The 16,689-nt window shown below is 38.4% G+C and overlaps 1 protein-coding gene across 8 annotated transcripts in view; it reads left to right on the top strand.

Moving 5' to 3' along the window:
* PIAS2 (protein inhibitor of activated STAT 2) overlaps positions 1-16,689 on the top strand; it is a 68,223-nt gene that overhangs the window by 32,833 nt on the left and 18,701 nt on the right. For all 8 annotated transcript variants that reach the window (XR_009545076.1, XM_060173824.1, XM_060173826.1 and 5 more), the window contains 8 exons: positions 405-455; positions 563-653; positions 2,196-2,330; positions 6,159-6,264; positions 9,253-9,326; positions 10,586-10,746; positions 12,461-12,594; positions 13,423-13,594. Coding sequence is in view for 7 of the 8 variants with exons in the window: in XM_060173824.1 (XP_060029807.1) it covers positions 405-455; positions 563-653; positions 2,196-2,330; positions 6,159-6,264; positions 9,253-9,326; positions 10,586-10,746; positions 12,461-12,594; positions 13,423-13,594 (924 nt within the window). In the remaining variant the exon portion in view is untranslated. The remainder of the gene's footprint in view (positions 1-404; positions 456-562; positions 654-2,195; positions 2,331-6,158; positions 6,265-9,252; positions 9,327-10,585; positions 10,747-12,460; positions 12,595-13,422; positions 13,595-16,689) is intronic.

Raw genomic sequence — 16,689 nt, 5'->3', positions numbered from 1 at the left:
ACCATGGGCTTGAACCTGGGTCCTTAGGCATGGTAATTACATGCACTTAACCAGCTGTGCCACCACCTGACCCGCTCATTCACTTTACTTGTATAATTACTGTGTTCATTGTTCAGTGTTTACAGCAATTCCTAGAGGTTGTCACAGTGATTTCCCATCTTTAAGCAGATATGGAAGCAGAAGCTTAAGATTAAAATAATATTAATAATAATAATAATAGTAACTAAAAAGATCTGACTAGATATCTCATGAAGGTTATCAAGACTGTAGTGCTCTGATTAAGATTTGTACTTTTGTTGGCTATTGTTTGTTCATCTATAAGGAATAAGAATAAAAATAATTTTTTTCTGTTAAGGATGTTTCTCATTTTTCTTTTTTCTTCATCCACTTTCTCTTTTCAATAGGGATTTTTTGCCAGGTGGTAGGAGAGATTATACAGTCCAAGTTCAGCTGAGGTGAGTGAAATTTACTGTTGCTTCAGCTTAATATTTGCTGACTACATGCATATAATCCTGAATATAAAAAGCACTGTTTAAGAATATGCTGTTCTTCTTTAATGCAGACTTTGCTTAGCAGAGACGAGTTGCCCTCAAGAAGACAACTATCCCAATAGTCTATGTATAAAAGTAAACGGGAAGCTCTTTCCTTTGCCTGTACGTATTCACTTATTTATTTATTGCCACCAGCGTTGTCCCTAAGGTTTAGTGTCTACATAATAAACCCATCACTCATGGCCACCTTTTTTTCCTTCTTTTAAATGGAGACAAATTCGGGAAGAATGGAGTAGGAGCAGCTTGTGGTGTCTGAATTAGTTGCCCTTATGAGCTAGATGGTGAAAAACAGAGACCCTTGAGAGCCACTATGTGTGGAATGAAGGATAGATACCTTGGTGCGCTGCACACATGGGGGAGGGGGTCGGTGGGTGCTGGGGTGTTTGGCTGCTTGTTGTTGAAGCAGTGAAACAGTATATGGGTTTCATTATCTCATTTCATATGTATACAGAACGTCACAATCTGTTTCTGACCTGATGGATAGCTCTGAACTCAAGTCCTGTTTTTCAGATTTAAAAAATTAAGCATAATTATTGAAATAAACCATGTTATCTGTCTCCATTTGGAATTTGAAGGTCAGCAGAATTATAAGAAAAGCAGCATTAGAGCATGAGACATGTGTCCTCTCTACTTCAAAGTGTAGGTGTCTAAGAAAGTGCTGTAATGTTAGTACATTAAATTGCCATCTCAGCAAAGTAGACACCATGTGACCATAGAAGGAAGGAGACTGAGAAGCTGTTTATCCTCCATGACGAGCATGAGACTTGACTCTGGAATAAGTAAATGAGCAACTGAGCAGGTCTGACAACATCCTTTAGCACTCTGGGCTCTGTTAAAGCCAGGTGGCCCATAGCCATGGCTGACCCTTTTAAAAAGGTGTAAGAGATCTAACATCTTGATTGTTAGGAGTCCCATTTGTCTCACACACAGCCTATGGACCCAAAAGCCTGAGAAATACTGGTTGTGTGAATTTTACAGGCCTTGAGCAATACTACCCCATATCCTGCTTCTTTTAAAGATATCTCTCAGACAGTAATCATTTGAGATAGCCCGTTAGGAGTGAAAGGAGAAGTGCAACTTGTGTATTTGTAAAGTTTGGTTTCATATGCTAGAGAAAACTTGACTCGTAGCCAATATGTCAACATTTCAGAATCTATAATTATAGAATGAAAATGTTTATGTATTTTTCTAAACTTGTAGGTATTTTATTACTTTTTTAAAAATATTTTTATTATTGGATAGAAACAGAAATTGAGAGAAGGGGAGGAGATAGAGAGAAACCTGCAGACCTACTTCATCACTTGTGAAATTTTATTACTTTTTTTTTAAGAGAGAAATGGAGAGAGGAGGGGAAGACAGAGAAGGGGAGAGAAAGATAGGCACCTGCAGACCTGCTTCACCACCTGTGAATCGACTCCCCTGCAGGTGGGGAGCTGGGGACTCAAACCAAGATCCTTATGCCGACTTTATTACTTTTTTAAAAGGTCACTTTCTTCCTTAATATTGGTGACGTTATGATGAGGGCTGCAATTTTCAAGATAAATAAAAGTATGACTGAAATTAGGCAGTATTCTGTGTCTGTCATAGAGAACATGTCTAATCCCCCAAGAACATAAAATTAATTTTCTTCCTTGTGGTTTATAGGGCTATGCACCACCACCTAAAAATGGAATCGAACAGAAGCGCCCTGGAAGACCTTTGAATATTACTTCTTTAGTTAGGTTATCTTCAGCTGTGCCAAATCAGATCTCCATTTCTTGGGCATCAGAAATTGGAAAGGTAAAAATTCTGCCCTCTTTGGAGCATGAGAGTTAAAAACTACTCCACTAGGAAATGATTTATTCTTGTTTCTTAACAGGTTTCTTGCTGTACTTCATTTAGTTTTTTTTTTTTTTTCCTTTTTTTTTTTTTTTTCCCTCTAGGGATATCACTGGGGCCCGGGGCTCGGGCTTTGGGCCTTGGTGCCTGCACTAAGAATCCACTGCTCCTGGAGGCCATTTTTTCCCTTTTGTTGCCCTTGTAATTGCTGTTGTTGCTGTTGGATAGAATAGAGAGAAATGAGAGAGAGGGGAGAGAAAGATAGTACACCTGCAGACCTGTTTCACCGCCTGTGAAGGGACCCCTGAAGGTGAGGAGCCAGGGGCTCAAACTGAGATCCTTACACCAGTCCTTGCACTTCGCACCAGGTGCACTTAACCAGCTACGCTACCACCGCCCCCCTTCATTTAGTTTTCTGATTGTCATTTTCCAAGACCTTGTAATTTTCAGTTCAGGAGTGTAGATTCTTAAGGTTACAAACTGTTAAATTTCCCTGAGTATTGTCTCTTTAGTTTCCTTATTAGGTAACAGTTTTATCACTGTTGTGTTAATATATTTAAAAAAAATAATTTAAGATACTGCAAGCTTTGAATGATTTTGTAACTATAAAGAGGAACATAGAAAGCTTTTATCAGGCTTTGAAGAAATTGGTTAAATGTACTCCTGTTGTGATTAGATTTAACCTTTTAGTCTTTATATAAATAGCTGATGCTTCAGATAGCATGTATACATCTCCTGTGAAGATACCCTGTTGTTTTATTGACATAGTTATTATTGTTGTTGTTATTGATGTCATTGTTGGATAGAACAGAGAGAAATGGAGAGAGGAGGGGAAGACAGAAAGGGGGGAGAGAAAGGTAGACACCTGCAGACCTGCTTCACTGCCTGTGAAACTAACCCCCTACAGGTGAGGAGCTGGGGACTGGAACCGGGATCCTTACGCTGGTCCTTATCCTTAGCCTGTTGCACTACTGCCCGACTCCCTAACTTCCTGCCTATTCTAAATTCTTTTTTATTTTTTTAAAGATCTTATTTATTATTAATGGGAAAGATAGGACTGAGAGAGTGAGAAAGAACCAGACATCACTCTGGTACATGTGCTGCTGGGAACTGAATTCAGGACCTCATGCTTGAGAGTTGAGTGCCTTAGCCACTGCGCCACCTCCTGGACCACTTTTTTTTTTTTTTTAAATACCAGAGCACTGTTCAGCTCTGGCTTTTGTTGTTTTGGGGGATTGAACCTGGGACTTTGGAGCCTCAGGCATGAGGGAGTCTCTTGGCGTAACCATTATGCTATCTACCTTCCGCCCCCTGCCTATTCTGTATTTAAGATACATGATAAATTACAAGCTACTTTTTTTACCACTAATAATATTAATACACATGTTAGTATTAGTATACATATCATTTGTGAGATACAGATTAATGCAAGGACTTTCCAGTCTTATAACTACTTGCTATGTAATTAACATAGAATGGCAAAAGGAATTTCAGTTAATAATACATAGTCATCTACTTTAGTGCTTTTATTTCATAAAAAACAGCATTTCTGTTTTGTGGACAGAGATGTTGATTTAATATTTGCAGCAGGATTTTTTGTTTTGTCAGTAGGGTAATAAAATCTGTACATGATGAATTTTGTTTTAATCTGGACTGTAAAATATTACTGTCTTTAATGATCTGTTTCTAAAAATTTCAGTAACTGGTTGCATTAAAAATTTTTTTTATATTTGTTTATTTTTCCTTTTGTTGCCCTTATTTTTTGTTGTTGTTATTGATGTCGTCGCCATTGTCGTCGTTGGATAGGACAGAGAAATGGAGAGAGGAGGGGAAGACAGAGGGGAAGAGAAAGATAGACACCTGCAGACCTGCTTCACCGCCTGTGAAATAACTCCCTGCAGGAAGGAAGCCAGGGGCTTGAACCGGGATCCTTATACCAGCCCTGGCCTTCATGCCATGCGTGCTTAACCCGCTGCGCTACCGCCTGACTCCCAACTGGTAGCATTTTTATAGCATTTAAAATATTTCTCATTTGTATGAATTAAGAATACACTAGAAAAGTTCTTGATGAGGATTCAGAAACTCTTGGCTTGGTCCCAGGCTTACCATTATTTGGCTTTGGCAAAGCTGCTCTTGAGATCTGTTTATAATTATAAATAATAAGTATAATCTTGAGAATGGGTGTTGTATGGAAATGGAAGAAACAATATTAGACAGGTATTAATGATGTAAAACATTAAGAGTTCAAACAGTTAAGTGTCTTTGAAATAATAGTCACATATCTTAGAATAAATGATTGTACACATTTAAGACTTGGTACTTTTATCACATAGTGAAAATGTTTTTGTAGATAAAGTTATTACATTTCTGGGCCAGGTGGCAGTGTACACTTAAGCATACACTTTACCACACCCAAGGATCAAGTTTAAGCTATCAAATAAAATAATGAAGGGAGTGAGGGAAAGAAAGGAATAAATGGATATTAGGAACAGAGGATTCATAGTGTGGCACCAATCTCAGGCAGTAATTATGGTGGCAATAAAAAAAAAGTTACACTTAAATTACTTGGTTTGATAAATATTAATTATTTTGTTTCTGTAGAATAGATTGAGTATATGTAGTGGAATGGTATATACATTTTTAGCATTTAGATGAAATTTCAGTTCTTAATGATTTATTATGTCAGATCTAAGAGAGATAGAATTGGACATAATATTTTTATTTTATTGTTTATTCATATGTTTTTTTATTGGGATTAATGGTTTGCAGTAAATACAGTAGTTGGTTCATGTGTAAAATTTCTCAGTTTTCTGCAGAACACTCACCCCTAGCCTAGGTCCTCCACCACCACCATGTACCAGGACCTGGACGCCCTCTCCTCCATCCCCTCCCAGAGTCCTTTACTTCTTTTCATATATGTTTTATATCACAGTAGCTGCCTTTTCTCCCAGTAAAATGCCCATTTGAGAAGAAGAATTCATTTGTCAACTTCTTAAAAGAGAGAGACAGAGACAGATAGACTGATTTGGGGTTCATTCAATTGATTTCCTCAAGGTGATATAGTAGATGGTCTGTTGTGCCAGAATTAGAACTTTGGAACTCTGGATTTGAAGTGTCAATTCAGACCACTGGTGGAACCCATTTTTCAGTGAAAAATGAGGATTCCCTTACATAAAAACAGAATTCAAGGGAGTCAGGCTATAGCACCGCGGGTTAAGCACACGTAGCACAAAACGTAAGGATCGGCATAAGGATCCCAGTTCAAGCCCCCGGCTCCCCACCTGCATGGAGTCGCTTCACAAGTTTGTGAAGCAGATCTGCAGGTGTCTTTCTCTTCCCCTCTCTGTCTTCCCCATCTCTCTCCATTTCTCTCTGTCCTATCCAACAACGATGACATCAACAACAACAACAATAATAACTACAACAATAAAACAAGGGCAACAAAAGGAAATAAATATTTTTTATAGATCTTAAAAAAAACAAAACACCAGAATTTAAGTTCTGGTTTAAAGGAGGCATCAGAAATACCTCCTCATGCATACTGCGATGGCCCCTAAAGTAGTACCTATTTTGTTAAATTGAAAATACAGTTTGAAAGCTGCTGATCTAAAATATGTTATTTTATATGAATGTTTAAAATGATTAGTGTATGAGAAATAGCTTTTATGGTAGAGCTTCGTCCCTAAAGTTGCAGAGTTTGATTTTCTTTCCTTCCCAGTCACCTTCCTATGGAAGTTACTTTGACTGCCATTTTACATAGAGACTGCTCTCTCCTCTTTTTCTTTGTAGAATTACTCCATGTCTGTGTATCTTGTACGGCAGCTCACATCAGCCATGTTATTACAGAGGTTAAAAATGAAAGGTATTAGAAACCCCGATCATTCCAGAGCACTAAGTAAGTACTGTTTGTGTGACTGAACATGTGGGATGCCTTTTAAAAAAAAAAAAAAAAAGATTTATTTACTTATGAGAAGGGGGATGTAGGGAGAGAGAACAGTGCATCACTCTTGCACATACGATGAAGCTGGGTGTCAACTTGACATCTCATACTTGAGAGTATCCCTGTCCACTGTACCATCTCCATATGGGATGCTTTAAAGGGAAAAATAGCCCACATTTGTATCAATGCAGAAATAATTTGGAGAACAGTAGAGTCAAGAATGAATTTTAAGCTAAACATAAGAATGAAACCTTATAAATGGGGGGGGGGGATACTTTCTTAGAAGTCACTTTTAAGGCGGCCAATTTTCTGTGTTTATTGGCATTTTAAAAACACATTGACTTGCTGTTAGTTTATAGTAAGGGTCAATTTCAGTTATTATTTGTTTTTTTATAATTTTATTTCTTTTTGTTGTCCTTATTTTATTGTAGTTATTATTGTTGTTCTTGATATTGTCGTTGTTGGATAGGACAGAGAGAAATCGAGAGGGGGAGAGAAAGACAGCCTGCAGACCTGCTTCACACCTGCGAAGTGACTCCCCTGCAGGTGGAGAGCTGGGGGCTCGAACTGGGATCTTGAACCGGAATCCTTAAGCCGGTCCTTGAGCTTTGCACCACATGCGCTTAATGTGCTGCTCTACTGCCCGTCTCCCCCTTTATTATTTATGTTTTAATCTTTTATTAATCAGAAAGATAAGGGGGAGAGAGAGAATGAGGAAACAGGCATTACTCTACTATATGTGCAACCAAGGATCAAAATTGGGATCTTGAGAGTCGGGCGGTAGCGCAGCAGTTTAAGCACAGGTAGTGCAAAGCGCAAGGACTGGCATAAGGATCCTGGTTCGAGCCCCCGGCTCACCACCTGCAGGGGAGTCACTTAACAGACAGTGAAGCAGGTCTGCAGGTATCTGTCTTTCCCCCTCTCTGTCTTCCCCTCCTCTCTCCATTTCTCTCTGTCCTATCCAACAACGACAATGACATCAATAACTACAATAATAGAGCATCAAGGGCAACAAAAGGAAATAAATAAATTTTTTTTAAAAAATTGGACCTTGTGCTGGAGAGGCCAACACTTATCACTGCCACCTCCATGACTTCATGACTTAAATTCTGACTGGTCTGATTTTCTACCTTTTTCTGGCTTGAGAATTGGAAGACAAGTCTTCAAAATGCCCAGTGTCCTGTAGAATGCACTTTACAAAGTTCTTTGTGAGAAGAAATTCTTTGCATATGATATCCAGTAACAACATTTGTTGTCTGAGATGTTCTATTTTGCAGGTTTGCTTTCACAGTGCAAAAACATAGGCAGAGGGAAAAGTCTAACTGAAACTGTAAATCAGCACAGTAACTAAATTAATTAAACAAGATTTTTTTTTTCCCAGCTAGTACTTCCAAACCACTGAATAAACCATCAAAGAGAAGAGGGTCCATAGGTTGAAAAAGACACAGGGAGCTTATTGAAATACTATGCTTGCATGCGGCCGGGTGGTGGCACACCTGGCTGAGCACACATGTTACAGTGTGATAGAACTTGGGTTCAAGCCCCCAGTCCCCACCTGCAGGGGGAAAGCTTTGCAAGTAGTAAAGCAGTGTCTCTGTAGATGTCTCTTCTTTCTTTCTCTCTTTACCATCCCTTCCTTCTGATTGCTGGTCGTCTCTGTCCAATAAATAAATTAAGTTTTTTCAGGAGCCAGGCAGTGGTGCAACAGGTTAAGCACACATGGCGGAAAGCACATGGACTGGCATCAGGATCCTGTTTCAAGCCCCCAGCTACCCACCTGGAGGGGGTTCACTTCACAGGCGATGAAGTAGATCTGCAGGTGTCTCCCCTTCTCTGTCTACCCCATCTCCCTTGATTTCTCTCTGTCTTATCCAACAATGACAGCAATAACAACAACAACGATGTTAAACAACAAGAGCAACGAAAGGGGAAAAATTAAAAATAAATAAATGAGTAAAAGCGCCCCCCCCCCCCCCGTTTTTTTTTTGTTTGTTTTTTGCCTGCAGAAGCTTGGTGCCTGCACTATGAATCCACTGATCCTGGAGGCCATTTTTCCCCATTTATGTTGCCCTAGTTGTTGTTATTATTGTTGGATAAGACAGAGAAATCAAGAGGAGGGGAAGACAAAGGGGGAGAAAAAGATAAGACACCTGCAGACCTGCTTCACCGCCTGTGAAGTGAACGCCCTGCAGGTGGGGAGTCGGTGGCTCAAACCGGGATCCATATGCCGGTCCTTGTGCTTCGTGCTATGTGCACTTAACCCACTGTGCTACCGCCTGGCTTCTGTAAAGATAATTTTAAAAGGCAGTTGGGTGGTAGCGCAGTGGGTTAAGCTATCCAACAACAACAGCAGCAGTAACAACAAGAACAACAAAATGGAGAAAATGCCTCTAGGAACCATGGCACCAAGTCCCTGCCATAACCCTGGAGGCGGAGAGAGAGAGAGAAAGTGAGAGAGAAAAGATGAGGAGGAAGAGGAGGAAGGAAAGAAGGAAGGAAGAAGTTGAATCTAGGACTTTGGAACCTCAATATTAAAGTTGTTTGTATAGCCATTATACTGTCAATCCTGCCCTCTGAATTTTCTTGCACTGCTTCAGTTCCTCTTTCTTGTTTCTGTCTCATTCTATAGTGGTTTTGAAAATCAAATATCTAAAGGAAATACATTTATTAAAAATTTTTTAATTTTCAGGTGATCTAGAATTTGTTAATACTCTAACTTTATATTAGAGGTATTATCGTTTCTTCAGTACATTAATACTAAACAATTTTTTGTAGTTCCTTGACCTATTCAGAGTTTGGAGGAGATTTAAAATATATTTGTATACATAATTTCATTAGTATGTTAAAAGTAACTTTAAAAATATTTTTTAAATATTTTATTCCCTTTTGTTGCCCTTTAAAAATAACTTTTTAAAAATTTTTATTTTTTTCTTCTTTTGAAAGTTAAAGAAAAGCTTACTGCAGATCCTGACAGTGAAATTGCTACAACTAGTCTTCGAGTATCCTTGATGTGCCCAGTAAGTAAAGAAATGAAACAATCTGGGGGATTTTAATTTTTGTAAGATTACTAATTTTTTTCTGTAAAAGAAAGTGCAGCAAATAAAAGACAATAATAAGTTACCACTTCACTCCTGTGAGAATGTCATACATCAGAAAAGGTAGCACCAACAAATGGTGGAGAGGTTCAAAGGAACCTCTGCTGGTGGGAATGTCAGTTGGCCCAACCCCTGTGGAGAGCAGTCTGGAGAACTCTCAGAAGGCTAGAAGCGGCCTACCCTGTGGCCCTGCAATTCTTCCCCTGGGGATAAATCCTAAGGAACCAAACATAGCCATCCAAAAGATTTGTGTATACCTATGTTCATAGCAGCACAATTTGTAATAGCCAAAACCTAGAAGCAACCCAGGTATTTAGTAACAGATGAGTGGCTGAGTAAGTTGTGGTCTGTATACATAATGGAATACTACTCAGCTATTTAAAATGGTGGATTTGAGAATTGGGCGGTAGCACAGCGGGTTAAGCCAAGTGGTGCAAAGTGCAAGGACTTTTAAGGCGTTAAGGATCCCGGTTCCAGCCCCCAGCTCCCCACCTGCAAGGGTGTCACTTCACAAGTGGTGAAGCAGGTCTGCAGGTGTCTGTCTTTCTCTCCTCCTCTCTCTCTTCCCCTCCTCTCTCCATTTCTCTCTGTCCTATCCAGCAATGACAACATCAATAACAACGATCACTCGGGGTGATAAAAGGGAAGTAAAAGTAAAAATAAATAAATAAATAAAGGAAACCCCCTAGAGCAGTGGGTTCATTGGTCAGGCATCAGATCGCAGCAGTAGCTCTAGTGACAGTAGGAAAGTCATATTAAAAATAAATGTTTGGTGTGTTTCATACATTTGTGAGATGATTTGGAGTAGATTGATTCTAAGTAGTAGGAGCATAGTATAGAGTTACTGCAGTTGATTATGCAGAGAACGTGGTAGAAGGTTGGAGAGCCAAAGGCTCCTTTTAAATAGAGGAGCTGGTAAAAAGGAAATATATTTCTATTGTATATGTGTCCTTTTTACCTGTGAATTTATGTGACTTTTCAGAAATTAATACTGTATCTTAAAAGTCAGAGCAGTTAATGAATACAAATAACCTATGAAGTGATCTTGATGGAAACAAACTGGCTTGGATTTTTTTAAATCTTGTGTAACTTCTTCAGTATTTGATGACTGGCTCTATTCCCTTTGAGGCTTTGCTCTCATATCTGAAGTGGTTTTCCTTGTTGTCTTTCCTGTCTTGTAGTTAGGGAAGATGAGATTGACAATCCCATGCCGAGCAGTGACTTGTACACATCTGCAGTGTTTTGATGCTGCTCTTTACCTGCAAATGAATGAGAAGAAGCCCACCTGGATTTGTCCTGTTTGTGACAAAAAAGCTGCCTATGAAAGTCTAATATTAGATGGGTATGTGTGTTTTGGTAGCTGTTATATATAGCCTCATAAGAATTCAATATAGCCTCATAGGAATTCCATTCTAGCATAAAGTTAAAATACTATTGTGTTTTCTGCCTTATATTTAATTGTACTGAATGTTGTTTTTGAGCTGTAGTTAGTAACCTTTTCCGTAATTGGTATTGGGAGCAAGAGAGTATGTAGTTTACTTTGATTTCTACTCTGGTATCACATTTCATAACCCATAAGAGAGTGGGGGGGAGTTCATTTAGTGATGTCATTTTCTTGTATGTAAAACTTCTGGAATGTAAAATCTAAGCAGAAATGCAGAGTAAAGGTGCATAGAATTGCACTACAAATTGTAGGTTCACAATTATTAATATGCAGGTTATTTTAACTCGAACCCAAATTCTTTTTATTTATTTTTTAAATTTTATTTATAAAAAGGAAACACTGACAAAACCATAGAATAAGAGGGGTACAACTCCACACAATTCCCACCACCAGAACTCTGTATCCCATTTCCTCCTTTGATAGCTTTCCTATTCTTTAAACCTCTGGGAATATGGACCCAAGGTCACTGTGAGATACAGAAGGTGGAAGGTAATGCTTTCCCACTGAACATGGGCTTTGACAGGTACTATACTCCCCAGTCTGCCTTTCTCTGTCCCAAGTGGGGCAGGGTTCTGGAGAATCAGAGCTCTAAGACACTGATGGGGTTGTCTGTCCAGGGAAGTCTGGTTGGTTGATGCCAACCCAAATTCTTAAGTAATATCTGTTACAGTACATATACTAATTTAGAAGATGATGTAAACTAATTACCAGTAGGTCAGATACCCCTCCTCCCCTCCACACACCTCGAAGAGTTTTAGAAAGTACAATTAATGAAAAGTTTAAAATACCAGAGTTTATTCTATGCTCTGAGTTATTTAAAATTATTGAGACATGATGTATGTACCTATTTTTTTCTCCTTTCCCCACCCCCTACAGTTCCCTTTTCTTGGTGATAAGCTTATAAGTTGTGTTTTGTATAATAATATTTGTTTGCTTCTATTCATTTTATGTATTTTGTCCAATGTTCTTTACCACCAATTTCAGCTAGAATATTTCAGGTATTTAATTTGAGCACTGTTTTTTTGTTAGTTTATTTGTTTTTATTTTAATAAAACTCAATAAATTTTTCAATTCTTTTGTTGCTATTAAAAATGTAGAATTTAGAGGGGTAGGCGGTATTGTAGTGGGTTAAGCACACGTGGTGCAAAGCATAGGGACCCGCACGAGGATCCCAGTTTGAGCCCCCAGCTCCCTACCTGCAGGGGGGGGGTCGCTTCACAGGTGGTGAAGCAGGTCTGCAGGTATCTTATTTTTCTCTTCCCGTCTGCCTCCCCCCCCCCCCCCCCGATTTCTCTCTATCCTAACAACGACAGTAACAACAATGAGGATAAACAACAAGGGCAGCAAAGGGGGGAAAATAGCCTCTAGGAGTAGTGGATTCACAGTGCAGGCACTAAGCCCCAGCAATAACCCTAGTTTGCAAAGAAAAAAAATGTAGAATTTAGGAAAATTATAGAAATATTATAGTTGGAATAAAGTGTGAAGAACTGAAATACCAAAACAAACAAAACTATATAGTATGGTTTTGTCTACAATACTTATTTTCACCATTGCTACTTCGCATTGAACAAGGTCATTTATCACGTTTATATACTTCTTAATTGTTTTATAGGCTTTTTATGGAAATTCTCAGTGACTGTTCTGATGCGGATGAGATCAAATTCCAAGAAGATGGTTCTTGGTGTCCAATGAGACCGAAGAAAGAAGCTATGAAAGTGTCCAGCCAACCATGTACAAAAATAGAAAGTATGTCTAGAGTGACAGCAGAGAGCGAAGCAGTGAGACTTGGACAGCATATGTATTGTTGACACCATTAGAACTGCATTTGAACCTGTTTGTTCACTTTCTTTTTTCATTTGTTTTTTACCAAAACACTGTTGTTCAGCTCTGGCTTATTTTGTCATGGGTGATTGAACCTGGGACCTCGGAGCCTCAGGCAAGAGAGTCTTTGCATAACCATTATGCTGTCTTCCCCTGCCCCTCACTATTTCTTGTTCACCTACTACATATGTCATTTTTTATCCGGTGATTTTTATTCTTAATGAAATTTGCTAAAAGCTTACACCATTTTTTCTTTTCTTTTATTGGATAGGACAGAGAGAAATTGAGAGAGGAGGGGGGAGATAGAGACTTGCAGACCTACTTCACTACTCGTGAAGCTTCCTACCTACAGGTGGGAAATGGGTTGAATCCAGGTCCTTGCACATGGTGATAGGTGCACTTAAATAAGTACACCACAGCTCAACCCCATAATCAGTCAATTCTAAGTATACTGTTCTTATTAAAGTGCAGTAATCACCTAGACTTATTTTACATATGGCATTTGTTACAAAGTGAAAAGTTAGGCACAACATTTCTATGGTTAGTTTTCCCAAATTGTTTTTAGAGTGCCTATACTTGGTAACCCCAATTTTAACTGTGATTAAGGCTACTTCATCCATTAGTGGTGCATAGGGAGTGATCATAGGTTATTATTTCCATTTCTTTGTAAACATGGTGCATAATGACAACTCTTGGGGCTTAGTTCATGTTATTCTTTTGACCTATATTTTTCCTTTTGTTCCCTTCATTTAGACTCAAATGTACTTAGTAAGCCTTTTTCTGTGACTGTAGTCAATGAGGCAAGCAAGAAGAAAGTGGATGTTATTGACCTAACAATAGAGAGTTCTTCTGATGAAGAGGAAGACCCTCCTGCCAAAAGGAAATGCATCTTTATGTCAGAATCACAAAGCAGCCCAACCAAAGGGTTTGTTACTTTATAGTTCTATATTATTTATTTTCTTTGGAACTAGCTATTCTGAGCAGGAATTTAAAAATGTGAGGGGGTTGGCAAAAAAACTCACTTGAATAGCCATGTGAAGGACTCAGATTCAAGCTTGGCCTCCATCACATTAACAGAAGCTTTGGTGCTACTGAGGGGTGTTGTCCCCCCCCCCCCCACACACACACACACACCTCCAGTCTGAAAAAGAGCAGTGAAGTCCTGGAGAGGGGAAGGAAAATTAAAAGCTTTGTGAAAGGTTCATAACCATAGAAGACAATTTTAATTTACATTTGTTTAGTTGAACTGTTTTCCCCAAATGAATTTGTTTGGAGGAAGCAAATTTTGATGACTTAGTTCCATCTTTAGGAGGTAAGGCTGAGAGCGCCTCATGTTTTTCCTTCTTTCCCTTACCTTCCTTTTCTGTCTCCCCAACCCCTTTGTTATTTTCTTGAACCTGGTTGTAAGAGCAAATGTAGCATCATAGACTGGCATCAGTAGAAGATTGGTATAATCAAGTATGGAATTGGAAATCTAATAGCTATTGGTTTTATTTTTTGGTAGCTTTATTTACTTGTTCTGTGATTTTTTTTTTAAGATTTTTTAAATTTTTATTTAATCCCTTTTTGTTGCCCTTGTTGTTTCATTGATAGGACAGAGAGAAATGGAGAAAGGAGGGGAAGACAGGGAGACAGAGAGAGAGAGAGAGACCTGCAGACCTGCAGACCTGCTTCACCATCTGTGAAGCGACTCCCCTGCAAGTGGATACTCGAACCGGTATCTTTACACCAGTGCTTGCACTTTGTGCCACATGTACTTAACCCACCACGCTACCGCCTGACTCCCTTGTTCTGTGATCTTAAATGAAATACTTAACCTTGCTTGGGTAAACCTATTTCTATCCTGTAAAGTGGACTTTAATGCCTACCTCAGAAAATAATTTTCAGGGGCTAGGTGGTGGTCCACCTGGCTCAGTGCACAAATTACAGTGCACGAGAGCTCAGTTTCAAGCCCTCTGGTCCCCATCTGCAGGATGAAAGCTTCACGAGTGGGAAAGTAGGGTTGCAGGTATCTCTCTGTCTCTCTCCCTCTCTGTCTCCCTCTCCCCTCTCAGTTTCTTTCTATCTCTATCCAATAGTAAATAAAAAAATATTTAAAAAAATAAAATGAAATTATTTTCAGATTTCAAAAGATAATGAAATACTTTGGGAGATTGTAAAATGTTGCATCCTCAAGCATGAGATTCCAAGTTTAAGCCCTGGCACTTCATGTACCAAAGTAATACTCTTGATTCTTTCTCTTTACCTCTCTCATTAATAAATCTTAAAAAAAAAAAATGAAAGAACTTAATCTCAATGATGTTAGGCACATAGTTCTTCAAGAAAATTTGACTGAGTTATCATCCTCCCCCGGGCAAAATATGTGCAAGTAAATATATCATATTTTCCTTATAAATTCATTCTTGCAGAGTACATTGGTCATCTATAGTAATGACAGACCTAAGTGTTTGCCAGTGGGTGCTTGTTTTTAAAAAAAGATTTATTTTTGTTTTTAAAATTGTATTAGTGATTTAATAGTGATATGCAAGATTATAACAGGTATAGTTCCACAGCACATCCACTTCCAAAGTTCTGTCATTACCCACCCCACGTCCAACCCCCAGCAATGACTGAGACAGATAGATTGTTTTTTATCTGTAAGTTCATATGTTTAAATTCTCTTTATTTCACATATGAGAAAAATCTTCCAAGTAGTTGTCTTTCACCTTTTACTTCAATAAGCATAGTCACCTCTAGTTTCATTCATTTTATCCTGAAAGACATTATTACCGTTTTTACTTGTAGAGTAGTACTCCATGGAAATAGGAGTATATATTCTCATAGCTTCTTTGTTCAGTCATCTGTCAGTGGGGATTTAGGGACTTCTGTAATGTAGCTATAAATGTGGGGAGGTGTCTCCCCTTACATTAATGTTTTCTTGAATATTTTTTATCATCATTATTGTTGTTTTTGATGTCGTTGTTGGACAGGACAGAGAGAAATGGAGAGAGGAGGGGAAGACAGAGGGGGAGAGAAAGACCTGTAGACCTGTAGACCTGCTTCACCTCTCGTGAAGCAACCCCCCTGCAGGTGGGAAGCTGGGGACTGGAACTGGGATCCTTACGCTGGTCCTAGTACTTTGTGCCATGTGCACTTAACCTGCTGTGCTACCGCCTGACACCCCCCCCCCCCATTAATATTTTCATGTCTTTGGGATAAATGTATAAGAATGGGATTGCTAAATCCTAAGGTATTTCACTTTATTATTTTTCATGGTAACTGCACCAGGTTTTATTCTTGCCAGCAATGTGTTTAATGGAGCTCCTCTTCATATTCCTGGCAACATTTATCCTTTCCTGTTTTGTCTGTTCTAGACACTTTATATAAATGGAATTGTTTTCTCAGTGCACATTTGCAACATTTCTTTTTTTTTTTTATAGTGACCTTTGAAACCACACAAATTGAATCTTTTAGAAATATTGACTTCACTGTTCATGTATTTTTATTTCTAGACATGATTTAAACATTATAGTAAGGAGGCATGTTTTTCTCTGATCCATGTCAGGAAAAAAGTTTTTTATAGTGGGACCAAAATGAAATAATATATTTTGAGTTAATTTTTCCCTATAATTAAACTATAATAAAAATTAAAATACATTTTGAAATATTTTCTGGATTGATGAACAGTGGAAATAAGCGATTAAATCTGGTATTTCTAGATTTACTCTAAAGATACCTTTTAGAGTATGCAGGGAAAACATGGGTTGACTGGCCATATAGATAGATGGATTCATGCCAACTTGATGTTGATTCATGAATTTCAGTCTTTGGAGGGGGTATCAGGTGGCATGCCGAAAGGCTTTATCCCATCTGTTCCCTTAGCATATTTTTTATCAGCATTTGATGAGGATGTGAAATAGAAACACCAAATACGATATATAGGAAATAATATGTTGTAGTAATACTTAATAAGGTAAAAATACGTGACTAAATTAGCATAAAAGTTTTTGTTTAAAAATATAAAACTTTATATTTTATGTA

Source organism: Erinaceus europaeus, chromosome 15, assembly GCF_950295315.1.
Source record: "Erinaceus europaeus chromosome 15, mEriEur2.1, whole genome shotgun sequence".
Lineage (NCBI taxonomy): Eukaryota > Metazoa > Chordata > Mammalia > Eulipotyphla > Erinaceidae > Erinaceus > Erinaceus europaeus.
This window is presented reverse-complemented; position numbering and strand designations above follow the sequence as displayed.